The following is a 23,123-nucleotide window of genomic DNA, read 5'->3' on the forward strand; positions in this document are numbered from 1 at the left end:
ACAAATGTATCTTGATCTTCTCCAGGCAAGAAGCATCATGTATAGCATCAACTGTGATCTAGCTGTGGCAATGCAGGTGCCCTTTTTCAAAAGAAGTTATGTGTTTTTCTACTGTAAACGTGGCTGCATCACACCCCTAGTATGGAACATCCATGTCCACTTGGGAACTAAAGAAGCTTTCATAAAGTCTTAGTGTGTTCAGTTCTTTTCATATTTCAATCATATTTGTTGTTGCCTCAAGTTTAGAGTGTTTCTGCAAAATAAAGCAATAATTTTTGGTAGTTTAATAAATTATTGGTTATGTCTTGCCTTGTGATCCATTAATCTGTAAGGCTGAACTTCTGTCTAGTAAAGTTGTCAGAAGGGAGATCTATTTATAGAGAGGAAGAGCAAAGTACAGTAATGTAAAAAATTATAGGGTACAGGAAACTGGGACTTTTTTATCCCAGGATAAAATTCAGGAAATGGAATTTTTGTCTTTGTATTTGTTGTATTTCTAGATGGCTCTCTACCTGTGCTCAAGGTGATATCATTTTTATACATTCTGTGCATTGCTGATTTATTTTTACCTTGTTTTTTCCCCAGTAGATGGCCACACTTGCTAATTGAAACCATCCACTCAGCCCCAATGGAGTGGGTTGTGTCAAAGGCATAAAAATAGGACTTGGATATGTAAAAAGAGTGCCTGTTGCAGAAACAAGTAGAGCAGAAGTCCTCAGCCTTCTTTTTTTTTTTTTTTTTTTTTTTCTTTTTTGTCTCTGTGCTTCTTTCCTTTTTTGCAGAAAGGTTGGTCCCTATAAACCAGTTTGAAAACCTACTGACAATATACATTCTTTCCTATAATTCTTCTCATTCTGGTATCAGTGTCATATTCATTCTTTCTTATACTGAAAGTTATTTTGGCCACAGAAAGAATATTTGTGGAGTGGGAAGGACCTGTAATTTTAAAGATAAGATGATGCATTAACAAAAACCAATTGAACTCAATTTTAGGGAAAAAAAGATTAAAACTTTAATTAAGCATGAATTTGTCATCTCCTACATCAAAAGTAGGATCTCTAGAGAAAGCTGTTTGGAAAAAGTTGAACAAAATTTTCCATTCCACAGCAGCACTTTTTTTCCTCAACAGTACTTGACATTTCACTAGTTTCTGACATCCAATTCCCACAGGCTAATGCCTTTTCCTGTGTTGTTTAGACTAAAACAGAGGAATGGAAACTATCTAAAACCCTGCGTTTACTTTCTTTATGAAGCACAAGCACCCATGTTCTGCAACACAGCTCTCACTCTGACTATGGTGCTGGCATAAACCAGAGTCAAAGCACAAAGTTTGTAGGTTCCTGAAGGTCTCTGAAGGCCAAAGGATTCTGTGTAAAACACTACAAATGTTGTGAAACATCTGAATTTCATCAGCCATGCCGATGCACTTTGCTGTTACTGCCTGGTTGCTTTCATGGGTTTCTATTCAATTAATTTACTGATAGGAAATTACTGTTTTCTATGTGCTGCACACTTTCTGTATGTTATACCCAAGCCAATGTAGGTACAGAGAAAATGTACACAAGTAGAGATAGAAGACAGAAAAAAAGAATATTATAGAAAAAAAAAACGGGGAAGTTCAAACACAATAAAGAGATTCTGCACATTCTCTAAAGTAGACTTCCACTTAAATTTAAACACAAAAAGGCTGAGCAGAACATAATATTAAAACTCTGCAGAGAAATGCTAAAATAGATGGAAAACCACCTGGTGAAACCATGACCCACTAACATAAATTTGTTAATATCACCCAGCAGTTTCACTTTTGGTATATGATATATGAACCACGATGAAATAAAATATGAAAACATGACCACAGGTGGGGGCTATCTGTGTGATTTCAGAGCTTTCCTTCAACATCTTTTTGTGCAGACAAGAGAAGAAGCTTGTCTTCACCACTAGAACTCACAGACACCTGTCAAGCCTGAAATATAGTAACTGGAACTTGGTCGTTTGATTACTGCCACATTCTCTCATGCCTCTATTTCACACATTCACAGTGAACCTTTGGCGTTTGCTGTCCTACTCTGTCAGCATCAACCAGCTGTGAACAATTTGGGCATTTCACAAAGTGAGAAAGATGTGCTACAGCTCTGCCCTGCAGTCAGTTAAGTTAGCCAGCAGGAACCTCCTGCATGCAAAACAGGCTTCCTAACAGCAACTATATCATATGAATAGAATTCCTGCATCAAAAATTCCATTTAGCCTTGAACTTCAGATACATCTGATAATGTGAAAGATTATTTCAATTTTATGTATTGAATTTATATTGGATGCATAGATAATGATTCTTACACATGGAATAGTATGGTCCTTTGTTTGATAATGATTAAGTGAAACACGAAATGTCATGTATGATGTGTTTAATCTCTAAATTGAATTTAGTTCAAGTAATTCCAAAGATTCAGTGTGATATTTTTCCACAAAAATTGTGTCTGGCTGAGGTGGAGTTAATTTTCTTCATAGCAGCCTGAATGGTGCTGTGTTGTGGATTTGTGACTAAACTACTGTTGATAACACAGCAATACTTCAGCTACTGCTGAATAGTGCTTGCAGAGGGTGAGGATTTTCTCTTTTTCCCCACTTTGTCATCAGCCCCACCCAGGAAGAAATGCTGCTGATGGTCCAGAAATGTGGGAGTGCAATACAGCCAGGACAGCCGACCCAAATTGATCAAAGGGATATTCCATCTCACACAGCATTACGCTCAGCAACAGAAAGTGGAGGTCGGCAAAGGAGATGTCTTCCAAGGTGGCTGCTGCTTGGAGACTGGCTGACACTGGCCTGTTTATGGGAGGTAGCCAGCTATTTCCTTTGTATTGCCTTTTCACTGCCACTTTCCACTTCATCTATTACACTGTCTTTATTTTAACACACAAGTTTTCCTGCTTTTGTTCTTCCTGTTGTGTTCTCTGTCTTACTGTAGGGAGGTGAATGAGTGAGTGAATGAGTGAGTGAGTGAGCAGCTGCCAGGTTGACTGGATGCTGTCTGGTGCTGCAATGCATGCATGTCAAGTGTGTAGTAAACACATTTGGTTATCAGGAATCTGCTGTTTGCTCAGCAAATCCTGCAATCCAGTTGAACATATTGAGACCAGTCAGAGGGTTATGGCAAATAAGCAGCGTATTAGGGCATGATTACATGATTTAAAGGACAACTCTTACAAACATTTAGCAAACTCACAGCTCAAAAAAGTTTGTATACTTTACTTAAACAAACATGTTTCTCTGGAGCTAGTCTGGCATTCTACATCACTGGTGAATACAAAGACTTTTGTTTTTTTTTAAGTTACATATTGGCCTTTCACAAAGCACTTATGTAAGTGATCAACTTAGTAAAGTAGAAAGGGGAAATTGAGACCAAACAGGTACCAATGGAAAAGTGTATGGAAAAGAACTGATGAAGACTAAAAAAACAATCTGTTTTCACTCCATTCACTTCAGTATGTTCAAGTATTTATATGTGATACTAAGGAAGGGGAAAGTAGCATAACACTGACCACAGGCTTTACATAACTTGATTTTTGCTTCATTTAAATATATGTGGTTGAAATAAAAGAAATATATTTTGAGAATGCAACAACATCAACTTGATTATTTCCTGTGATGGAGTATCTAAACAATCTTCATTAAATTGTACCAATTACCAAATACCATTATGATACACTTACTAAAAGTCTTACCTGTTTATTTGTTTGTTTCTTTAAAATGCCAACTCTTAGACCTTGTTAAAGCTGCTATACTGAAGAAACACTTATCGTGATTGTTCTGTTTCCCTACGATGCACTTACAGCCTGTGGCCAACTGGCCTTTAAGCTGCTCTCTCACAAGGTCATGCTTTGTGCTATGAAGCAATCAAGACTTGTTCTGGGCTTTATCAGTGACTCTTCAAAAAAGGCAAATTCCCGATGGCAATTCAGGTTTTCCTATGTAGTTCCTCCTTTCAACTCATTTGACTAATAACTTTAGGAACTGGATCTTTTGAAGGATTAAACCAGGACTTGTCTGTGTGTGTGATACCCAGCTCCCATCCCGCGCTCCTCAGTGGCCTCCCCAGGTTGCAATGCAGCGGAGAATCACAGAATAGTTTGGGGTGGGAGGAACCTTAAAGCTCATCCTGTCCCAACTCCCCTGCCTTGAGCAGGGACACCTCCTACTCCAGCAGGTTGCTCAGAGCCCCACCCAGCCTGGCCTTGAAAACTGTCAGGGATGGGGCATCCTGAACTTCCCTGAGCAACCCATTCTAGTGCCTCACCACCCCCACCCTAAATGGAAGATGGAAAACGCGCGGGTCGCTCCCAGGGACTCTTCCCCCGGGCGCTGGGGAGAAGCGGGAGACAGGGAACACCCTACAGCCCAGTGCGGCTCGGCCGCCGTGGCAGCGGCCGGCAGGAGGAAGGGAGCGGGAACAAAAGGAGGAGGGAAAAGGTGGGAAAGAAAGGGAGCCACGTGACCACTGGCGCGGGCGAACCGGAAGGGCACGGCGCGTACGGGCGTGACGTGGCAGCGGCGGAAGTGCGTGTTGTGTGTGTGTGAGTGTGTTTTGGTCGGGGCAGAGGCGGCGGCGGAAGTCGGCGGCGGGGCTGGGTGAGGCACGGCTGCGCCCCCGCCCCTCGCCCCCACCGAGGAGCCGCCTCCCCTTTTACCCCTCCTCCGCCCACCCTGCCCCGGCGCGCCCGCCAGCCCCGACCGACGCGCCCGACGGACGGACATCGCTGCGCCGCCGCCCCGGCTCCCCCACCCCGGCCAGGTGAGGAGGCGGTGGCGGCGCGGGGGGGCTCCGGCGGCGGCGAGACGCGCCTTGTCCGGGCTGCTGCCGGCAGCCGCTCCCCCGGCGCTGCGGGAGCGTCGTGCCGCGCTACGGGTGGCCGAGGTGGGCAGCCCGGCGTGCGCAGAGGGGACGCTGCTCTCTCCCTTCCCGGCTCAAAATGGCGCCCCCGGTTTTCCCACTTCCCCTTATTCCTGTGCCTGGAAGGGAGCCGCGGGGGAGGGGAGGTGGCGGCGGGGGTTGGAGGGGCTGGGCCCGGGAGAGCGGGGATCCTCCCCTGCGTGCGGGCGCTCCTGCAGAGAGGTATCGCTGCCTGGGGCCGGCCGTGAGGGCTGTGCCCCTCGAGTTGCTTGTGAGATATGGAAGGGGAGGTTGGGTGATGGGTCCCTCGCTTTCCCTTTCGCTTGCGTCTGGAAGAAGGACGGTGAACTAGGTGGGAAGTAAAATGCTCCCGACAATGCGTCGCCATCGGGGGGATCGCAAGAGGCCTAGTATGCTGGGTATCTTCTGCATCGCACGGAATTGGAACTAGACACAAAGCTGGGGTAGGGTGGAGGAACAAACCTAAGCTTTTTATGTTTTAGAGAAGAGCTGAATTGCATAAGAACTATCAAAATGTTCCAAACAGGGCCATGTTTGGCCCTCGGTATTTTTAATGATTTTTTTTTTTTTTCTATCTTATACCTCTTTAAGAATTTGAGGATGGTAATACGAGGCTAAACAGCTAATTAAGCAGCTGAAATTAATCTTTTTCTTTCATGTAACGTTCTGACAAAGTAAAAATCGTAGTATTTTTTATTTTTTCCAGTTTTATAGTGTCTGTTCAGAGTTATAGTCATGCTTACCTACAGATTGCATGTAGGTATTGTTCTTCCATAATGAGAAATGTCAGGAAGAGGTAGATGTTGGCTGAAGTGAGCTAGCTAGAGACAATGGTATTGTAGTCATCACTTACATTTCCTGTATGATAAACCAGTTTATCTGAAAGCAATTGGTACCATTCATCATTCAGATGAGCCTTTGAGATGGCTATTACTTTTAATTGTAGGGCTATGATTTTTTTGCAGCAACTTTGTTGATGCACTTGTTTGACTTACAGTCTAATTATGTTTCAATATAAACTGGCTTACATATGACAAGCATTTTGCTGGTTGTCACTGTCTTGAACACTGCAGTAAGGTATCACACTAATTCTGCTGAACCTAGAAGGAAAATTCAGTTAGTAGAAGTGGCTAATATATAAGGCTTTTTAGTTAATGACTTTTAAAACATTCAAGAAAGTCCAGTATGAAGAAATTTAAAGTAGATAATAGTTGCAGCCTCAGCATTGTATGCTCTATATCCGTTATGCAGCATACAAAAGTTTATTAGTAAGAAACAGTGTTGTTTGCTATGAGCTATAAAAGTGGTGGAATGTTCCAGTTTTAAATTTATCGTGAATTTTTTCATGTGGCCATTCTATTTGATAATACACTTAATCACGTTAGTTGTAGGAACAGTGCTCACTGTCTTAATCTATTCAGTAGGCTGGCTTTTGTCACCAGTGTTACTTTGATACTTCTGTATTAGCTGTCTTGTGGTTGAAAATAGTCCAGTGACTGAATTATGCCATTAAATTAAGAATTTGTAGGTGTTGGCTGGGACTATTCATATTTTGTACAGAGACTCAAGCATAATAAGATTTGTGTTTGATCTGTTAAAATACTTAGTACTCTTTAATAAATAAAACTCAGACTATCCAACAGCATACAAATTTCTCTTCTGGAGTGAGGAGAATACCCAGCATACAGTAAATTAGTTGGTGGAATTACCAGGACTACTTAGCTAATAATATACTCCAGGCTTTGTGTTCTGGCATTTCAGCATGGACCTGCTCTGTCATTGGGGGCACATTCAGAAGAGGGAAAGTTCCTGCTTAGCAGAGTAACCTATGTATTTGTACTGCCCAAGACTGCAAAATTGAGTTTTTATGTTAAACTCCATAAAAGTAAGAAAATCTCCCTCATTTCCATCCATGTGAAGCCATCTATCTCAAAAAATTTTATATTTGTTGGACAATACCCTTTTCCTGACCCAGAGATGGGGCAACTGAGAGGCATTTTAAAAACTTTCATTCCATTTTCAGTCTCACGAAAAGGGTGAGACAATACAGATATTATAATTCATGCCATCACAATCAGAATCTGACTATTTCCTAATTATAATACACCGTAAGTGTTTCTTGGCCTGTCAGATTTTTGCCATGCCATGCTGAGGATCCCTTAAAGCCAATCATCTAAAACTACCCCTCGTGGGTCCCAATACAATGCATCTTTCATAGTTCTGTTTCTCCAAAGAAAACCCTTCTGTCAAACCCTAAGAACTCTACAAATCCATTTCCCACATAAAGTGTTTTCTTTAGCAGATTTTTATATTAGTAGATCACTCCCATAACTCCCATATGTATCAGTTTAAGAGCTTGTTTCAAGTCAAATAGTTGTGTACTTGCCTTTATGTAGGTGAATGAAAATGTCTTACCCGAGTTTTCTTCCTTTACATAGTCCAAACATATTGATTACATTGCATACAAAATTGGAAGGGGAGGAGAAGGGGAGCCATATTAGTGGATTTTTTCCCAGGAAGTTTTCTCCAGAGCTGAGTTTGCAGTGTATGTGTAGGGTACTGAATGTACTATTCCTCCCAGGTTCTCCAGGTTTGTATTTTACTGATGAATTAGAGAAGTAGTAGAACGAAGCGACCCGAGACTTGGAGTGTGCATGGGGGACTGTAGCATTGAAAACTTCTTCTGAATCTTTGTGAGGCACTGTGTGCTCAGCTCACAGATGTGAAAAGAACAGCCCAAAACCATTCTGCAGTAGCTGTGTCAAACCACAGTACTGCTTCTCTTCAGATTAAGCAGGTACTTCCCTTGCTTTTTGTGTATGCTGCCATGTTGTGAAATTCAACTACAGAGTTTTGGTGTCATCTGAAACTTCAAAAGATGATGATTTCCATATACACTTAGAGAAGGTGTTAGTGACTTTTATTAATATGTCACAATCATCTGGATGTGCTCTATCAGGTTTTCAGTCTTGCATTTTCTTTTATCCTGAGCTGTTGAAAAGTGGGTGGTATGACTAGTAGGTTTCATTATTAATTTATTAGATGTATTGAAGTGACTGTTGAATGAATGAGGTTTGCAGTATGTTTCTTAGATGGCCTTCCTATCAGGTACTGTGGTCTGCTATCAGCTTGAGAGATAGTTATTTTTGTACATGGTATCTGACTGTCTAGAATGATTTCAGGGGAGGGATGCTGTAAGAATGTAAACTTTAAAGTTCTCTGATAACTACAGCTTCTGTAGCTTGGGCATCTATAAAAATTGAACTAGATATTTTTATTCACAATCTATGTCAGCTTTGTGTTCTGAAGTAGTTTTGCAGGGGGTAGTAATTACTGTTTTGTGAGTGATAAAAATCTGAAATAACAACCAGCCGTAAATGCTCAGGTGAAATTGATAAATATTATGCAAGTTAAATATTTTTTTCTCATACCTCCTTTTGCTCTCAGTATGGGAAACAGCAAGCAAAAAAGCAGTCATAGGGAGTAACTTGTGCAGTGGCTTGATTTCCTCACTGTGTCTAGAAGTCATCTAGAAGTCACTTGCTCCCAGGAGTACTAAGTCACACAGTCATTGGATGTTGTCCTTATGTTTCTTTGAATGCTGCAGAGTCTGGAAAAATAAGGGGCATATTAAGATTAAAGGGTTTTCTATTATTTCATGGTTGTCCAAACACACTGTAATGCTACAGCAAACAGATGGGATTTTTTTCATTTTAAAGTCTTCATTACTTTTCCAAAAGAAAAGATAAACAAATGGCTAACAGTATTCTGAAACACCTATATTTTGGTTATGCCTTGCTGCATTCTATATTGTAGTACAATTAGGGAGAAATTAACTGTTGTCACTGATCCATTTTTATTCAAATCACTCCACAACTTCTGAAGCATATTTCCACAGCATGGAGGGGAGAAGAGTCTTGCCTGAGAACCAACACACTGATAGTGCAAAATCACTGTTTATGATGTAAGGATGAAAGGTCTGGTATTTTTAAAATAACTGGAGCCATTCCTGTATTCTGAAATACTTCACCAAAATTAGTTTAATGAATAAGAATTGTAGTATAGAATTAATGTGGTAGTTAATAACAATTATGGTAGGATTTGCAGGGGCTTTTTTGCTTCATCCTTTCATTGTGGAATGCTTTCACATGTTTCTAAGAATATATAGCTAAAAGGTAATAGTTGATAGATTATGTTGTACAACTGAAATTTAAAAAATACATATTTTTAAGTGTGATGTAATAGTCAAATGGAACACAAATTCGGGCAAAATCGTTATATCCTACCTCAAAGGATGTAAATTATTTTGATTGATATGAGAAAAGGAGGAACATGAGCAAATAAAAGTGCCTCTAAGATGCTGAAAATATTTTTTAAGACCTATATTCTGTTTACAATGAGAAGTGAAGTATCTGTTTTTCAGCTGTTAGGTTTTTCCGTAAATAATGCTAAGATTGTTGTTCTCATTTGCTCCATGAATATTAGTTTGTAAGAGGGAGTATCTTACTGAAGGGTAGGGTTCTACTAGACTGCTGAAGCACTTTCCAGGAAAGAAGGTTCTTCAGGACTTGGGTTGAGGGAAGGGCAGAGTTAGGAAGGAGAAGGTGGGCTTAGCATCTGAGCTAGGCCTGTAGCAAACTTGAAATGCTCAAGTGCCTAATCTATATGCTGAGGGGTTTGAAATAGAAAGATGGCTAAAGACTACTGCTTGGTTTAAAATGTAGTTGCTTTATCACAAAGAATAATGAACAGGAAGTAGTTTGAAACTATTATGTTTGCTTACTTTTTTGCAATATATTAATTAAAGCCATTTTTTGCACCAGGAGCATGTACTCTAACCTAACTCGCATCCTAGATGTTAGAAAATCTGTATCCCTGCAAAGTCTGCTTAATTCAGATAAATGATCAGCTGGAATAGGACAACATTATGAACTAATTTTGAGAGGTCTTTTGTTTTGTATCTACTGTTAAGTGTGTAAAAGCATAAATATTAGGGTCAGAAGTGGTACCAGCAGAGTGTAAAGGCTTCCCTTTCTATATAAGTACTGTGGGTGGGGTTTTTTTTAAGCAGCTGGAAAGAAGCGTAAGCAGACTAAGCAATACGCTGTTCATACTTGTTCTTGCCAAAATCTCTGTTGTTAATACTGGTCTAGGATATGTGTAAGTATTGGAAATAGAAATTTATCATCGTATGGTACTTCTCTGGTGATTGTGCAAAGTGGTCTGGAATTCTTACTGGTCAATTGGTTTTCATATGGAAGGCTTCACTTTTGCTTCTCAGTACAGTTGTTAATTAGAGAGAGTATTAATAGTTTGTGTGTGAAGATCCGTACTTGTATGTAAGGAAATTGTGTTTGATAGATGGGATAGAAGTGAATTGATGAACTACACTTGAAAAGAAGGTACTGTGGTATTTGAGTTTTCCCAAATTGCTCAGTTTTTTAGCATCCTTGAGCAGTGCTCAAGACTTTGGAATATTGCAATAGCATAATTATGAAAAGTTATTCCTGCTTGTCATTTGTTATTTTACTGGCAACTTGAAAGTCTGAATCTATTGTGTTAGACATCAATCTTGATTTGTTAAGAAATAACCGGAGACTGAGGTCTTGCAAGAAGCAGCATGATTGGATTTTAATGTGCTAATTTGAAGCTGTGATGGGAAGATGAGGTGTTGAAGAAGATAACTTGTCAGCTATAGCTAGAATTTATGATACATTAACAACTTACCAATGATGGTACTTGTAGTCTGGACTGTTGACTTTGGTAAATACTAGGTGAAGTAACGTATATTATACTGCATTGGTGAATGAGGCTTTTCTTACTTGGTTTCTAAATCTAATGCACCCACTGTCTTTTCACAAAATAGGTTGTTACTGGCAGAAGAACCAGGATTGAGATCTCAGTGGAACTTGATTTCAAAAGCTATTGAAACAAAGGACTGCTTTCTAATTTGGACATGGCTAATCGAGGAGCAACAAGGCCCAACGGGCCAAATGCTGGAAATAAAATTTGCCAATTCAAACTAGTACTTTTAGGAGAGTCTGCAGTTGGCAAATCAAGTTTGGTGCTTCGTTTTGTAAAAGGACAGTTTCATGAATTTCAAGAAAGTACGATTGGAGGTGAGAAAACTACCCTGTTAGTTTGTTTCGTGTTGTGCTTATATTGTCCTTGCCCTTGAAAATCTTTAATGTAACAGCATTTCTAGAGTGGGTCACTGACAGCAAGGATCAAATATGAGTCCTCTGTCTGTAATTGAGAACTATAACTTTCTGAGTTAAACACAAACATAATTTCTGAGTTAAACAAGTGGAGGTAGTAAATGTGTTCTTGAACTGCATAGTTTTGAAACCCGGGCTAAATGTTACATTTTGTTTGTAAGTGGGTGTGGCTCTTTTAAATGTGCTGCATGCTTAATGTATGAAATAACTGCTTAGTAAGAATTACAAGCTTCTATGAAAGTAAAAGCTAATTTCTGTGAAGAAAAAACCATAGCATTGCATCTTCCATAAAGCTTGTGTTTGTCTCTTATGCATTCTGACTTTGATTTTGGAGAACTTGCTACATTTCTGGAAATATTTCTGTTAGTAATCACAGAATTTATTGTGCTGTTTTTCCATTTTGTGATTTCAAACTAAACAGGTACTGGCTACCAGAATTTTAAAAAATCTGTTTAACTTTTAAACAGATTTTATCACACTCTTCCCCTTGGCAGATTTCTTAAATTATATTGTATTTTGGAATTGTTTCTGCTTTGAGCTTTATTCCTCCTTGGATAAATTTAAACGTATCCTAAAACTACCTAACAGCATGCAGACTTTACAAAGTATGGATTTTGTGAATTGGTAAATACTCTCCAGTAGTTGCTGTTGCAGCTTGAGTCAGCCTGACTCAGCCTGTTCCATTGTAATATTTATGTGAAGGCCTTTCAGTGGTCTGTATGTCTTCACACACCAACAGTTGTTGAAATGTAAAAACGCTGGAAAGCTTACAAAAATAAATACAAGCTGAATATCATTACATTCTTCTTTTGCCCTATTTCTAGCTGTTAAATATATTTTTTCTATCTGCCAGCATAAATAGACAACCACATATTTTCTACTTCAGCAGTCTTACTAATGCACACTTTTGGCTTTGTGCATTTTGTCATGGCTTGAGGATAGGTGTTGGTATGAAAGTTTCTGTATGCTCTGATAAGCAGCTGTGTGGTAATACAGGGAGCATTCTCAAATATGTGTTGTGAATTAACTTTCCAATATCAACAAGGTTTTTAGTTTAAAAAAACAGTTAAAATTAAGTCAAATTCATTGTTGATTTCAGTGATCTCAAATTCATTTAACCTCCATTTAGTTTTTTCTTGTTTTAGTGTTTGGAATAACTGAAACCCTCTTACACTGTTCAAAATCTAAACAAAGGTTAAACAAGAGACCAAGTTCAAGTTCAGATATGTAAGGTTTAGTGTAACTTGTGCCTCTTCTCTATCAAATAGAAACAAGGAAATTCTGTATAATACAACTGAGAGCTATTACATGCAGCAATGTTGGGATTCAGAAAAGTTTTCTATAGAGAAAGCTGTCTAACTCTGTGGCTTGTAGTTGCCTAAGGCATAATTTTCTTTGTATACAGAAGGGCCTTTTAACAAAGAGAGGCTTATGTGCATTGTGAATCTGGATAAAAACATCTGAAAGGGAGTGCAGTTAAAGGCAGACATGTTGGATGGTGTTGGTGTGGTTTTGCCACTTCAGACTGTATCCAGGCCTGTTAGTTGCTTAAGACAAAAGTATGGCTGTCAAAGATTATAGACATTCAGATAATTAACAGATGATTAATTGTCAATTTACTATGGCCTTGGCAAGGTCAAAGAAAGTTATCTTTTTTGCAGAAATTAAGTGGCATTTTAAAGTGGTTGAAATGTTATTTTTGACAAAAACAAGAGGATTGAAAAGAATAAACTTCTTGTTTAATTCTCTTTCCAAGTACATACCTTCATTTATGTAGTGTAGTGAGAACTTGAAAATCAGCTTGCTTAATATCTTGTCTCTGCCTTGGAGAAATATAATATTGAGCTGGTTCTGGGGAGGAAGCCCTTAGTTTAGTGTAGGATGTATGGTGTTTTTCCACTCTGTTTTGGTTCTGGGCTGCTTAGGGAGCTGCCAAGTGGAGCCTGTTCTACCAGTGTTCGGATATGTAGCATTTAGAGAGATTTATGTTGATTTAACATTGGAACATCAAAGCTTTTACCTTCTCCAGCCTGCCTGCTCATCTGTGATGGATGCTAATACCCCTGAAGCAGGAGCACCTGACCACTTAAGGAGTCAGCTTCTGGTCATGGTTTAACCCCAGCCAGCAGCTAAGTACCATGCAGCTGCTGCTTACAGCTGAGACAGGGACATTTCTGTATGCTAGTTACAATGTCCTTTACAGAGCAAGATTGGCTTCATTTTGGTTTCTGTAATGAGTTGAGTTGAAGGTTAGAGCAGTTTTGGAATGATTCATACATACACTATGATGTCGCAGAGTATGTAGGACAGGATGAAATCCCAGGTATGCAAGTGTTATGGGTCAGTGTCTCTTCAGACATTTGATTTAAATTGGCCACAGTCCATCAGTGTGCCTAGTGATCACAGTTCCTGTTTCACCTAAGTAGTGAGCTTTCCTTAGTTTAGTTTTTAATACTGGTTTCTGTGCTGTGGGCACTCACCTCCATACTTCTGATTGTACCTTAATCTGAATGTAAAACTTTTACTAGTAGTAACTGTTTGAGGACTTGGAATGAGTTAGTATTTTCTGTAACTGGAAGACCATTATTTATGGTAATGTGTTCAGCTGTAGTAGCAATGGCTGCAAATTTCCCTGAAACTGCAGGCTGTTGAAATTGTGCTGAAATTAATTCTTGAGATCACTTGCAAAGTCAAAAATACAGCTGCTTTGAGAACAAGAACTTACAAGAAGTGCTTCTTTCCTCCAGGCCTTTTAGCTAAGGTGAAGTTGTTAGGAGCTGAAAATCAAACTTTGAAGATGCTATTCAAGTAATATAAATGTGTAGAATTAAAATATCTTAACTGTTGTATTATAGCATGATGGGATGCTGTTACTGGTACTCTAGTATACATCCTTCTTCAACAGACTGTGTCTAGAGGCTGGAAGAGAAGGCTTCTGGTTACTCAGATTCACTATAATGAAAACGGGAATTCTTTCCAATTTTTGCTTTCTTATGTTTAACTTGAGGAAAATCCAGTTGTTTAAATAACTTCTCTGTGTTCATCAGAGTCACAGACTGTCAGCTAATGCTTGCATCAAACTTGTTGTATTTAAATAGTAGGCTTGAAATGTTTTGCATCTCTGTGAGCATAACTATATATGAATATAGAGATACAAGCAAACTTCTGGTTTCAGCACCTCTGTCTTTTTTGTAGCTGCTTTTCTAACCCAGACTGTATGTCTGGATGATACAACGGTAAAATTTGAAATTTGGGATACAGCTGGGCAAGAGCGGTACCACAGTTTAGCACCCATGTACTACAGAGGAGCACAAGCAGCTATAGTGGTATACGACATTACAAATGAGGTAAGTACTGGATTAGGTAGGGATGCACAAGGGGGATTTGGAAGTTATCAGTCTTGCACTAATCTTTACTTATTTTTTTCTCACTGACTTGTGTAAATCAATAATTTTGTAGAATCATAGAATGGTTTGGATGGGAAGAAGCCTTTAAAGGTCATCTAGTTCAACACTCCTGCCATGGGCAGGGATGCCTTCTCCTGGGCCAGATTGCTCATTTCATACCGCACTGTGTAATTTCAATTTGTGTCTCTAAACTTTTCTGGCTAAAAGACTGTTTCTAGAGTTGGGTTTCTGTTTGTTGTTGTTTTTTGGGGGTTTTGTTGTTGACTTTTGGTTTGGTTTTTTTTGTTTATGTTTGTTTTGGGGTGGGTTTTTTTTGTAATAAAAAGAGGGAAAGGAAGAGGAAAAATCCTCTTGTAAAAGTGTTTCTAACCCACCCTTAAATCAGTTCATGGAGTTTGAGCTGTTACTGTCATCGCATTGCTGGTGGCACCTTTATTTCTGATAGTGAAGACATTATTTTAATATTGTATTTTTGTAAATTTTGATTAAGGATTGGAAAGGTAGCACAATCTATTGAGACCAAAACCTAAGGTCATTAGATTTCTTTTTATTTGAACTTGGATGAGATAAGCTTCACTACTTTCTGATAAAATTAGACTTAAAACCCAAAACTCCCAAAAAACCACAGAAATCACGCACCATAATGAACAGTGCTCAGTAATTAAAAAGTAATTTTGTGGCCTTTTCAATGTAGCTGTTCATACACTTGAATCTTCCAGAGAAACTGAAATTGCTGTTTTCTCTCTTAACCACTTCTTTCCTTACTCTGTCTACACAAAGATCTTCTTACCTATTTACTTCAGCATTATTCCAGCTAAGCACAGTTGAGAACTAAGGTAGGAATGTTTCATTTTAAAAGCTCAGTTGGCAATTTGGAGTGTGCCTTTGGACTAGGGTAGCAGCCTTGCATTGGCATTTTGTGCTTGAAGTGTAGATAACAGAGATGGGGATAATAGGTGAGTACAAAAGGATGATAAAACTCAGTTGCATCATTTATAATCATTAACAGGAGTCCTTTGCCAGAGCGAAAAATTGGGTCAAAGAACTTCAGCGACAAGCAAGTCCTAACATTGTAATAGCTTTAGCAGGAAACAAAGCTGATCTAGCTAACAAAAGAGCTGTGGATTTCCAGGTATGTACATAATTTTTGTTCATAGAAAATGCATTTTGTTTGAATAGATAGTAAATAAACCTACGGGGAGCTTATACACATAGCCTAGCTAGTTATTATGGAGGTCATGTTGTTAAATATAAATGTCAACTGAGACTAATTAAATTATACATGCTACCGAAAAACCTATTTCTGTACAAGTAATATGGAGGATTAGGCTTTTTGGAATAATTAATTTGACTTTGAGGAATAATTAATTTATTTGTGTATCTTTAAGGCTAATTGAGTATCTGTTCTTTGATGTGACCTCTTTCTGTTTTCTACCCAAAATTACCAGTAACTAGAGTTTCAGTGGATAAGATAGCGGTAACTCAGTGCAAACTGTTCTGTCTGCCTTGTCAGCCAGAGAATTTTGATTATCATATGATACAAAGCGGATTGATGTGTCTAACTTGCTTAGGCTGTACTGTTGAAGCAATGTTGAAATTTTAATTGAGCTTTTCATGGCATTTCTTTTGATTTAGTGATTACATCTGTGCTCTCACTGGTGTATTTTATCTTCTAGAAAGTTTAATCAAGTCATCAGAAAATGGCCTTTAAGCTGAATTAAACTAACTGCAGGTAGTTTTGGTCCATTCATGATTGAGTGAATTTGAATTAAGATAGTATTTATTAGACAGTAATTTACAGTTTTTAATCTGTTTGGGGTCAGTGAGATACAGCTGCATATATTAATGAATCCTTTTGTAACTATGGAGAGTTGAATTATAAGGTTAGCAGTTGTTTAGGTGTTTTTCTGCTAGTTTTTTAATTTTATACTTCCATGACAGTCAACATGAGGCTTTGGTGTTTTATGAAAAATAGTTACATTTAACAAAAAGTTCATGCATGACTGCAGTCAATAATGTAATCACATTTAACTACCAAAGTAGACCTAGCTGTACTATTTTTTGAACAATTACAGTCCCAATGTTTTTCAAATGTTAGGGGGTTTGCTACTGTGGATTATTTATGGACTCCTTGTGGGCTTGACAGGCCTTTCTCATTGCAAATCACATATTAGATTTCTAAGTATTTGTTAATGTGTTGTTTCAGCTATAAATTACATAGATCTTAGACAATGTCACTTAATTATAGAGTGCTGTATTCTCATCATCATAGGAGTTCTGTAGTTCAGTTTTTTCGCAGATTTCTTATTGAATGCAAAGGCAGTTACATAACCATAAGCTGGAGATTCTCAGCTGAATTGACTAATAAGTGGCAAAAATAGTAAGGTTCTTAAGAGCAGTATATCAGATTAAAATTAATACTGAAAAGGGAGGTAACATGGTAAAATACTGAATGCCACTTATTTGCTGTAACTGTGAATTTGTATCAGGTTAATAAAACTTTTCTGATCCATCTCCCTCAGTGGTTGAAAGAGTCAAGATAATTCATAGACTGCCTTTTTCCAGAGTAATAATGGACTTGCTGGCATTTGATGGCACTTTCAGAAGCTTATTTGTTCTTATTGTCAGAGCTAATGTTCTGCATTGGGGCTGTCTCTTTCATAAATATTTTCATTTATTATTTAGTTTTGCCTGAGACTTTTCCACCAGGATATTTTTAAGATTAGTAGGGATCTTCAAGATTCCACTTCTAGTCGTTGAACTTATTGGTGAAATAACTTCGCCATAGCTGGTATATAACGTTGTCAGATGAGTGTTTGTCTACAAACTGTCTTTCTTTCAAAATGCTGTAGAGATTGTTCCTTTGTAGCAATTAAAAGTACAGTGTGTAATGATTGTATGAGTTTTCTTTTTTTTTTTCTTATGAAGTACTGTATTCTTGTTATAATTTTCAGGAAGCACAGGCTTATGCAGATGACAACAGCCTATTGTTCATGGAGACGTCTGCCAAAACATCTATGAACGTAAATGAAATATTCATGGCAATTGGTGAGTCTATGAACAAAATGAGAACTTTAAAGGGAATGGTTTTCATGAGATTCAGACCATGGCACTCCTCCTAAACTCTCTGTTTTACGTGTAAATTTTTTTTGGCATTGAAGTGTTCTTACTCCCTTTCATTTGTTTAATTTTATTTAAGCAACTATCTGAAATCCAAAAGCTGTGCCAAAGATGGCAATGTGTGCTTAAATTCGGTGTCCAAGTTATAAGTAAAGGACACTGCAAGTGAAAAGTAAATCTACTCATATATTTTTAACTTAACATAATCTTAGGGATTTCTGTAAAGATGCTAACATATTACTAAGTACATATTAGTAACATATTACTGAGTGCTAATGTAGTACTAAGTATAAACCAAGAACTTCTGTGTTCCACTGATATGCAGAATTGTATTTAATTGTTAATAAACTTCTGAAAGCTGAGGAAAAAGAATTCATTTTTGGGCTGGCCACTAATCTGTTCAGTAGTAACCTTAATTATAGTAGATGCTTTGCTAGTAGGTAGTAGTAATGTATAGCATCAAATAACCTCACTTAATCTGTTTTGCCTGTTGCACCTCTCTAACCTGCTTTTTTGTCAAAAAAATCATTGATGTTAAAATTAAATGTTTTGAAAGAGGTCTTAATCTTCTGCTTTCCAAGCCAGGAGAGCAGGAGGTAATTTGTGGTGTCTTTCGAACTTCCAGCAGATGCAAATTAAATTATCAGTATAGCAACACTTTATAAAAGTACTTGCTTCATATTAATTGTAAATACTTGAAAAAGGGGGATAGACACAGACACTGTCTGTGTCTGACAGGAAAGTATATTTTTCTCATAAATGTTCAAGATAGGCCTGCATTTAATGATAGAGAAATGCTAAATTGTACTACTCTGGTGAAATTTCAAAATTATGTTTAATGGTGCAGGTTGCTTCCTGTTGAAAAAAAAAAAATCCCCAAAATCTGATGTTTTTTTAAGTTGGATACATCAACAATAATTCTTGTCTCCATATTTTAATGAAGCCTACAATGTAAATTTGAGGGAAAAAATGCCCAATTAGTAACTGTGTGTTTTGTCTACAATGTTTTTGGCCATGTCAGAATTTTACATCAGTGGGGTGAAATTCAACTTTGTCGGTACATCAGAACAAGATCTGTGCAGCAGTAGACTCTGAATGGAATTTCTGATGAGGTTATAAGTATTGCGTGTAATTTGGAATGGTCTGCAAAATATGGATGCAATCCTCAGGACCATGTATAAATATGATCTTAAAGCTGAGAGAAAATGAAAAATGAGAATGCTGAAGGAATTGTTGGATACAAGCTGCAGCTGCTTGTAAATTGACTGCTTCAGCACTCATTCAGAACTTCCAGTTAAAAAAACCCAATGCTAATTCAGTTCTAGATACAGTTCTAGAATCCAGAACATTACTCTGAAGACATTTTTCTTCTGGTGCATTGACCCTTTGTACTGGCTCAGCAGCTTAGTACCGTGTGGATTCTTAGGTTTTATCACAGAACTGTAGAGCGGCCCAAGTTGGAGGGGACCTCAGAGTGGTTCACCCTTTTGCCCAGCACCCTGAGGTTATCTGGTATCACAACATGTTGATGCAGGTTTTTTTGGCTGTGTTTCATTCATTTTAGAAAAAGTTCTTTTAAAAACTGACATAAGTAATTTGGAGTGAAACTATTCAGCCAAACTATAGAACAAGGGTAGTTGTTGGGCCCTGGTAAGATAGGCCTATGGAAGACCTTTTGTGTAGAACTTAGCAATTCTCTAATGGTGAAAAATCTAGGAGAAGCTACTGCTCAGAAGGGTGACAGCTTTAACCCTTATTTTTTGTGTTAAGACTGAGGAGAAACCTTGTAGCTACAAGGGCAACAAAGAAATTACCAGTCAATTGACTCATAAGAATTGGAGAGAAGAGACAGCTTGAAAAAAAAACAGGAGTGGCTTGATCTGGTGTTGAGGGCCATTTTATATGTTGTTTGCAAACACTTATTCTGGCTGGATATCTGGGAACTATTTGACCCATTTCTGTCTGTGTTTTGTGCCTTTTCAATGTTTCTGTATCTTTTTGCACTAACATCTTGATCTTAAAGCCTGTTCTGTGTGGGTGGATTCCCACAAGAACTGTCATTTACTGGCATAGCACACCTGTGCAGATACATTTTACTGCTCGAGTTACCAGTGCATTTCACTCCTGGAAATCATAAAGGAGCTAATCATTAAGAAGTGTCTTCACTTTTTTCATTACCAGTGCACCGAATCAAATCAGATTATACACAGAGTATACTGATATGCCTATAATGTGTTGTTCTGTTTACTCAGGTGACTTAATCTTAGTAAAATCTCAGGTTTAACTCTTACTTCCTGTTCACCTTACAGCAAAAAAATTGCCCAAGAATGAACCACAGAATGCAGGAGCCAGCTCTGCCAGAGGAAGAGGAGTAGACCTTACTGAACCCACACAACCACCCAAGAGTCAATGTTGTAGTAACTAAAAGATCAGTTGCTTTAAACTGTTCTGAATATTCTTCTGCTTCCTAACTGTTAATAACCATGGAATTGGAGTGCTTAACCTGGTCCAGTACAGCTTCCAAACAGCGAAGAGACTTACGATAATAGTCAAGTTCATGATACAGAGTTTTCTTTTCACCTAAAATTTTAACATGCATGTATTCACCACTGGCTGTAATGTTTCAGCAGTAGAGGAGAGATGGAGGTGGAATAAACTTCCTTCACCTGAAAGGTTTTAAAAATCAGTTGTTATTATTAGGGGTGTAGAAGAACTACTTTCTGTGGACCTAATTGGCCAGTTCCTGTAGCCTCAATACTGATCACTGTTATCATAAATAAATTGGGTCTTTTCATAATTCTCAATTGTGCTTTAAAACCTCCTTAGAAACAGGGTCTAAAAATTACTTAAACTTATTTGCAGTATTGATGCAACCAGTTGTTTCTGCAGGTATCCACTGTTTAGTTATACATTCCATAGGTTAATAATTTTATTACAAATAATACTTGCATTAACAATTTTAAGAAATCCTATGCTTGCCAGAAAGTGGAGTTTTAGTTGGTACACTGTATGTAAATTATATCAACCCAGTTAGTTATCTTAATGAATTAGTGATGAATCAAGTCTAACTTCATTTCTAATCTCTTCAGAGGGTACAGACCAGTAAATTCAACTTTGCAACTTAGGATATGGGGTTTTTTGTCCTCTACAAACTGTAAGAGCTCTTCAAGTAAAACCACAACAAACTCGGTGTCTGTGACTTCTTTCTTGTTTCTGATCATTGCTGGCCATTACAGTTTGTTTTTCCCCTAAGGAAAAAATAAATAGTGCACTAACGACTATGTACATCCAACTTGATTTTAAATTTGGATATTAATGTACTGTAAATAGGTACTCTGCATTGTAGTCTACATTTGTTTAATACTTTCTGTAATATTTAAGAGTTGCTTAAAGGTATACAGAATGTACAGTTACTTAAAGCTAATTTTTTTCCTCTCTAATCAAAGGGGGTTCTGAGTTCTTCCTTTATGGCTAGAACAGTAATAAATGATGCTCCTGTATCTGTAACATAAATACTGCTGTCTGTCAGTAATGAACTTCGCAACTTTGTTTTCCAAAGTACATTTTATTTTGATCAGTCCAGTATATTGCACTAATTCTTTTAGTTATTTTCATTATATGAAATCTACAAAGTGTGTCAGAAGAGATGAATTAGTCTATTTAAATGTTGAACTGATAGAAACTTACTTGTGCAGATTTTAAATTTGCAGTAATCTGGGTTTAGCAAGAAAAATGACAGTTCACCAGTGTTTAGTTTTATATTGAGGTGCTCAGGTTTGAATAAAGTGGTTTAAAAATTTTTTGATTACTGGTTCTTATTGAGAGTTTCAGGAGGTTTTATCACATTTGTACAGTTCCAGACAAGAAGTCTGATTCACTGTATCGGTCAGCATTTAAGATGCTTACAATAAATTCATGGCACAGCTAAATATAAGCTTGTCCTATATATATTGTGGCACTCCAGTTACTCTATGATAAATCTTTAAATGTTGAGGTAATTGGGTATCTTATCATGTCCATTTAGAAATATGATCAAAATAGTAATATTGTCTCTTGAACCTGCAGCTAATGCAGTCTTTGCCAGTTGTTCACAAGGTGACTTGTTGCATTGCAGTGTCTCTGAGCTGACTGTGTCTCTTCTGCAGCTTGTGGTTTGCAATTGATAGGGTACATTTTTGTGTCTTTTTCAAACTCTGGTGGTGTCTGGTGGTCTTTTTCAAACCCAGTGGTGATAGAGTCTTTAGCACTTCTTCACCAACATCACCTGCAGTTTGTCACAAAATGAATTGGAGTCTATTTTTTTCTGCCAGATGTGTATTTGAGTCAGATTAGATGGCATGGTTTTGTCTATTTTGGAGGCATTTTCATGGCTTTAGACCTTGATGCCAGCACATTCTCTTGCAGCTATTTATAGCTGGGACTTGGACCTGTTGCACAGAAAGCGTTGGTTTTTTCTTGCTCTGAAGTCTCACTGTGGATGAAAACTTAGATAAAATTTTCTGTCTTCAAACTGAGTTCTTCAGAGTCACCTTTGTGTGCTAGAATTGGAGTAGCGTAACTGTCTTCTTTGAATTTACTTCATTGTTACTGCAAAGAGACAGTTCTGGATTAGGTTGATTTTTTGTGGTTGTTGGTTTCCTTATTAGGAATTCCATTTTTACTATGCCTATAATTGTTCCTAGAACATTTTCACTGATTTTGTTTCAGGTTGCCTTTTGAGTCACTCTGAAAAAATACCTTTATTGGAATGAAATAGCTGTATTCTATCTTGCAGATGATTAATAGTGTTTGAGTCAGTTAAGTTGTCTCCAGTGAGGGATACTAAATACTGACACATGAAGTCCTGTTTTGTTGAACAGCGTTCATGCATTCTCAAATAATGAGTGAGTGTTAAGAGTTGGTGCAAGTACTTCAGGTAATCCAAAACCCCTCAAAGCCCATTAGAAGCCAAAATAAGAAACTGGCAAGTAATATTGATAGGGACAGGTGCAGTATGAGGTAAGGTGTAACATGTTGTTTTTGCTGGTGCTCTGTGATGTCCAAGAGCCCTTGTAGTTCCCAAGGAATCCCTCTACAAATCTGGTTTGTTAGTGCTGATGTTTCCACCATTCTGAAGTGTTTTCTCTCACATTAGAAGAGCTGTGCTCTTGAGAGACATGACTCCATTTTTATGTAAGACTGCACATGCATCATCTGAAGTTGAAATAGTATTTATAGCATACTGGGCTTCTAAAACATACTGCTGTTACGGTATCAACATTTTGTTAAGGACTGGGAAAAAACCTGAGATCATAGTTAATAATCTAGTTCACAGGCAACAATATGTACATCATTGAATCTGTTTCTGGTTTTACAGCAAAGTTTTCTATTTTTTCCCCTTCCATTCTTAGATGACTGTTCTGGAATCTTAATCTCTTGACTGCAAATAAAGTCTTAAGAGGAGTCTTAGGTGACATTTAATTCAGCTTA

General features: G+C 37.9%; 1 protein-coding gene across 3 annotated transcripts; it reads left to right on the plus strand.

Annotated features, from left to right (window-relative positions):
* Window positions 1–4,557: 4,557 nt before the first annotated feature.
* On the plus strand, window positions 4,558–21,454 carry RAB5A (RAB5A, member RAS oncogene family). Of its 3 annotated transcripts, none has more exons than XM_053936860.1 (6): window positions 4,558–4,789; window positions 10,776–11,028; window positions 14,323–14,474; window positions 15,544–15,666; window positions 17,489–17,582; window positions 19,964–21,454. In XM_053936860.1, exons 2-6 carry the CDS (start codon window positions 10,866–10,868, stop codon window positions 20,077–20,079), a joined length of 648 nt encoding a protein of 215 aa, XP_053792835.1. In that variant the 5' UTR covers window positions 4,558–4,789; window positions 10,776–10,865; the 3' UTR covers window positions 20,080–21,454. The 3 variants fall into 3 exon arrangements, with proteins under 3 accessions (XP_053792835.1, XP_053792854.1, XP_053792843.1); XM_053936879.1 differs by lacking the exon at window positions 4,558–4,789 and adding an exon at window positions 4,890–4,912; XM_053936868.1 differs by lacking the exon at window positions 4,558–4,789 and adding an exon at window positions 5,096–5,352.
* The last annotated feature ends 1,669 nt before the right edge of the window (window positions 21,455–23,123 follow it).

The sequence above is a fragment of the Vidua chalybeata genome, chromosome 1 (genome assembly GCF_026979565.1).
Source record: "Vidua chalybeata isolate OUT-0048 chromosome 1, bVidCha1 merged haplotype, whole genome shotgun sequence".
Classification (NCBI taxonomy): domain Eukaryota; kingdom Metazoa; phylum Chordata; class Aves; order Passeriformes; family Viduidae; genus Vidua; species Vidua chalybeata.

Excerpts from the sequence above, each read along its gene's own strand:
- RAB5A (XM_053936860.1), top strand. The coding sequence starts at position 10,866 with ATGGCTAATCGAGGAGCAACAAGGCCCAACGGGCCAAATGCTGGAAAT. Across the intron at positions 11,029-14,322 it reads TCAAGAAAGTACGATTGGAG|CTGCTTTTCTAACCCAGACT; the intron begins GTGAGAAAACTA and ends TCTTTTTTGTAG. Across the intron at positions 15,667-17,488 it reads AAAGAGCTGTGGATTTCCAG|GAAGCACAGGCTTATGCAGA; the intron begins GTATGTACATAA and ends TATAATTTTCAG.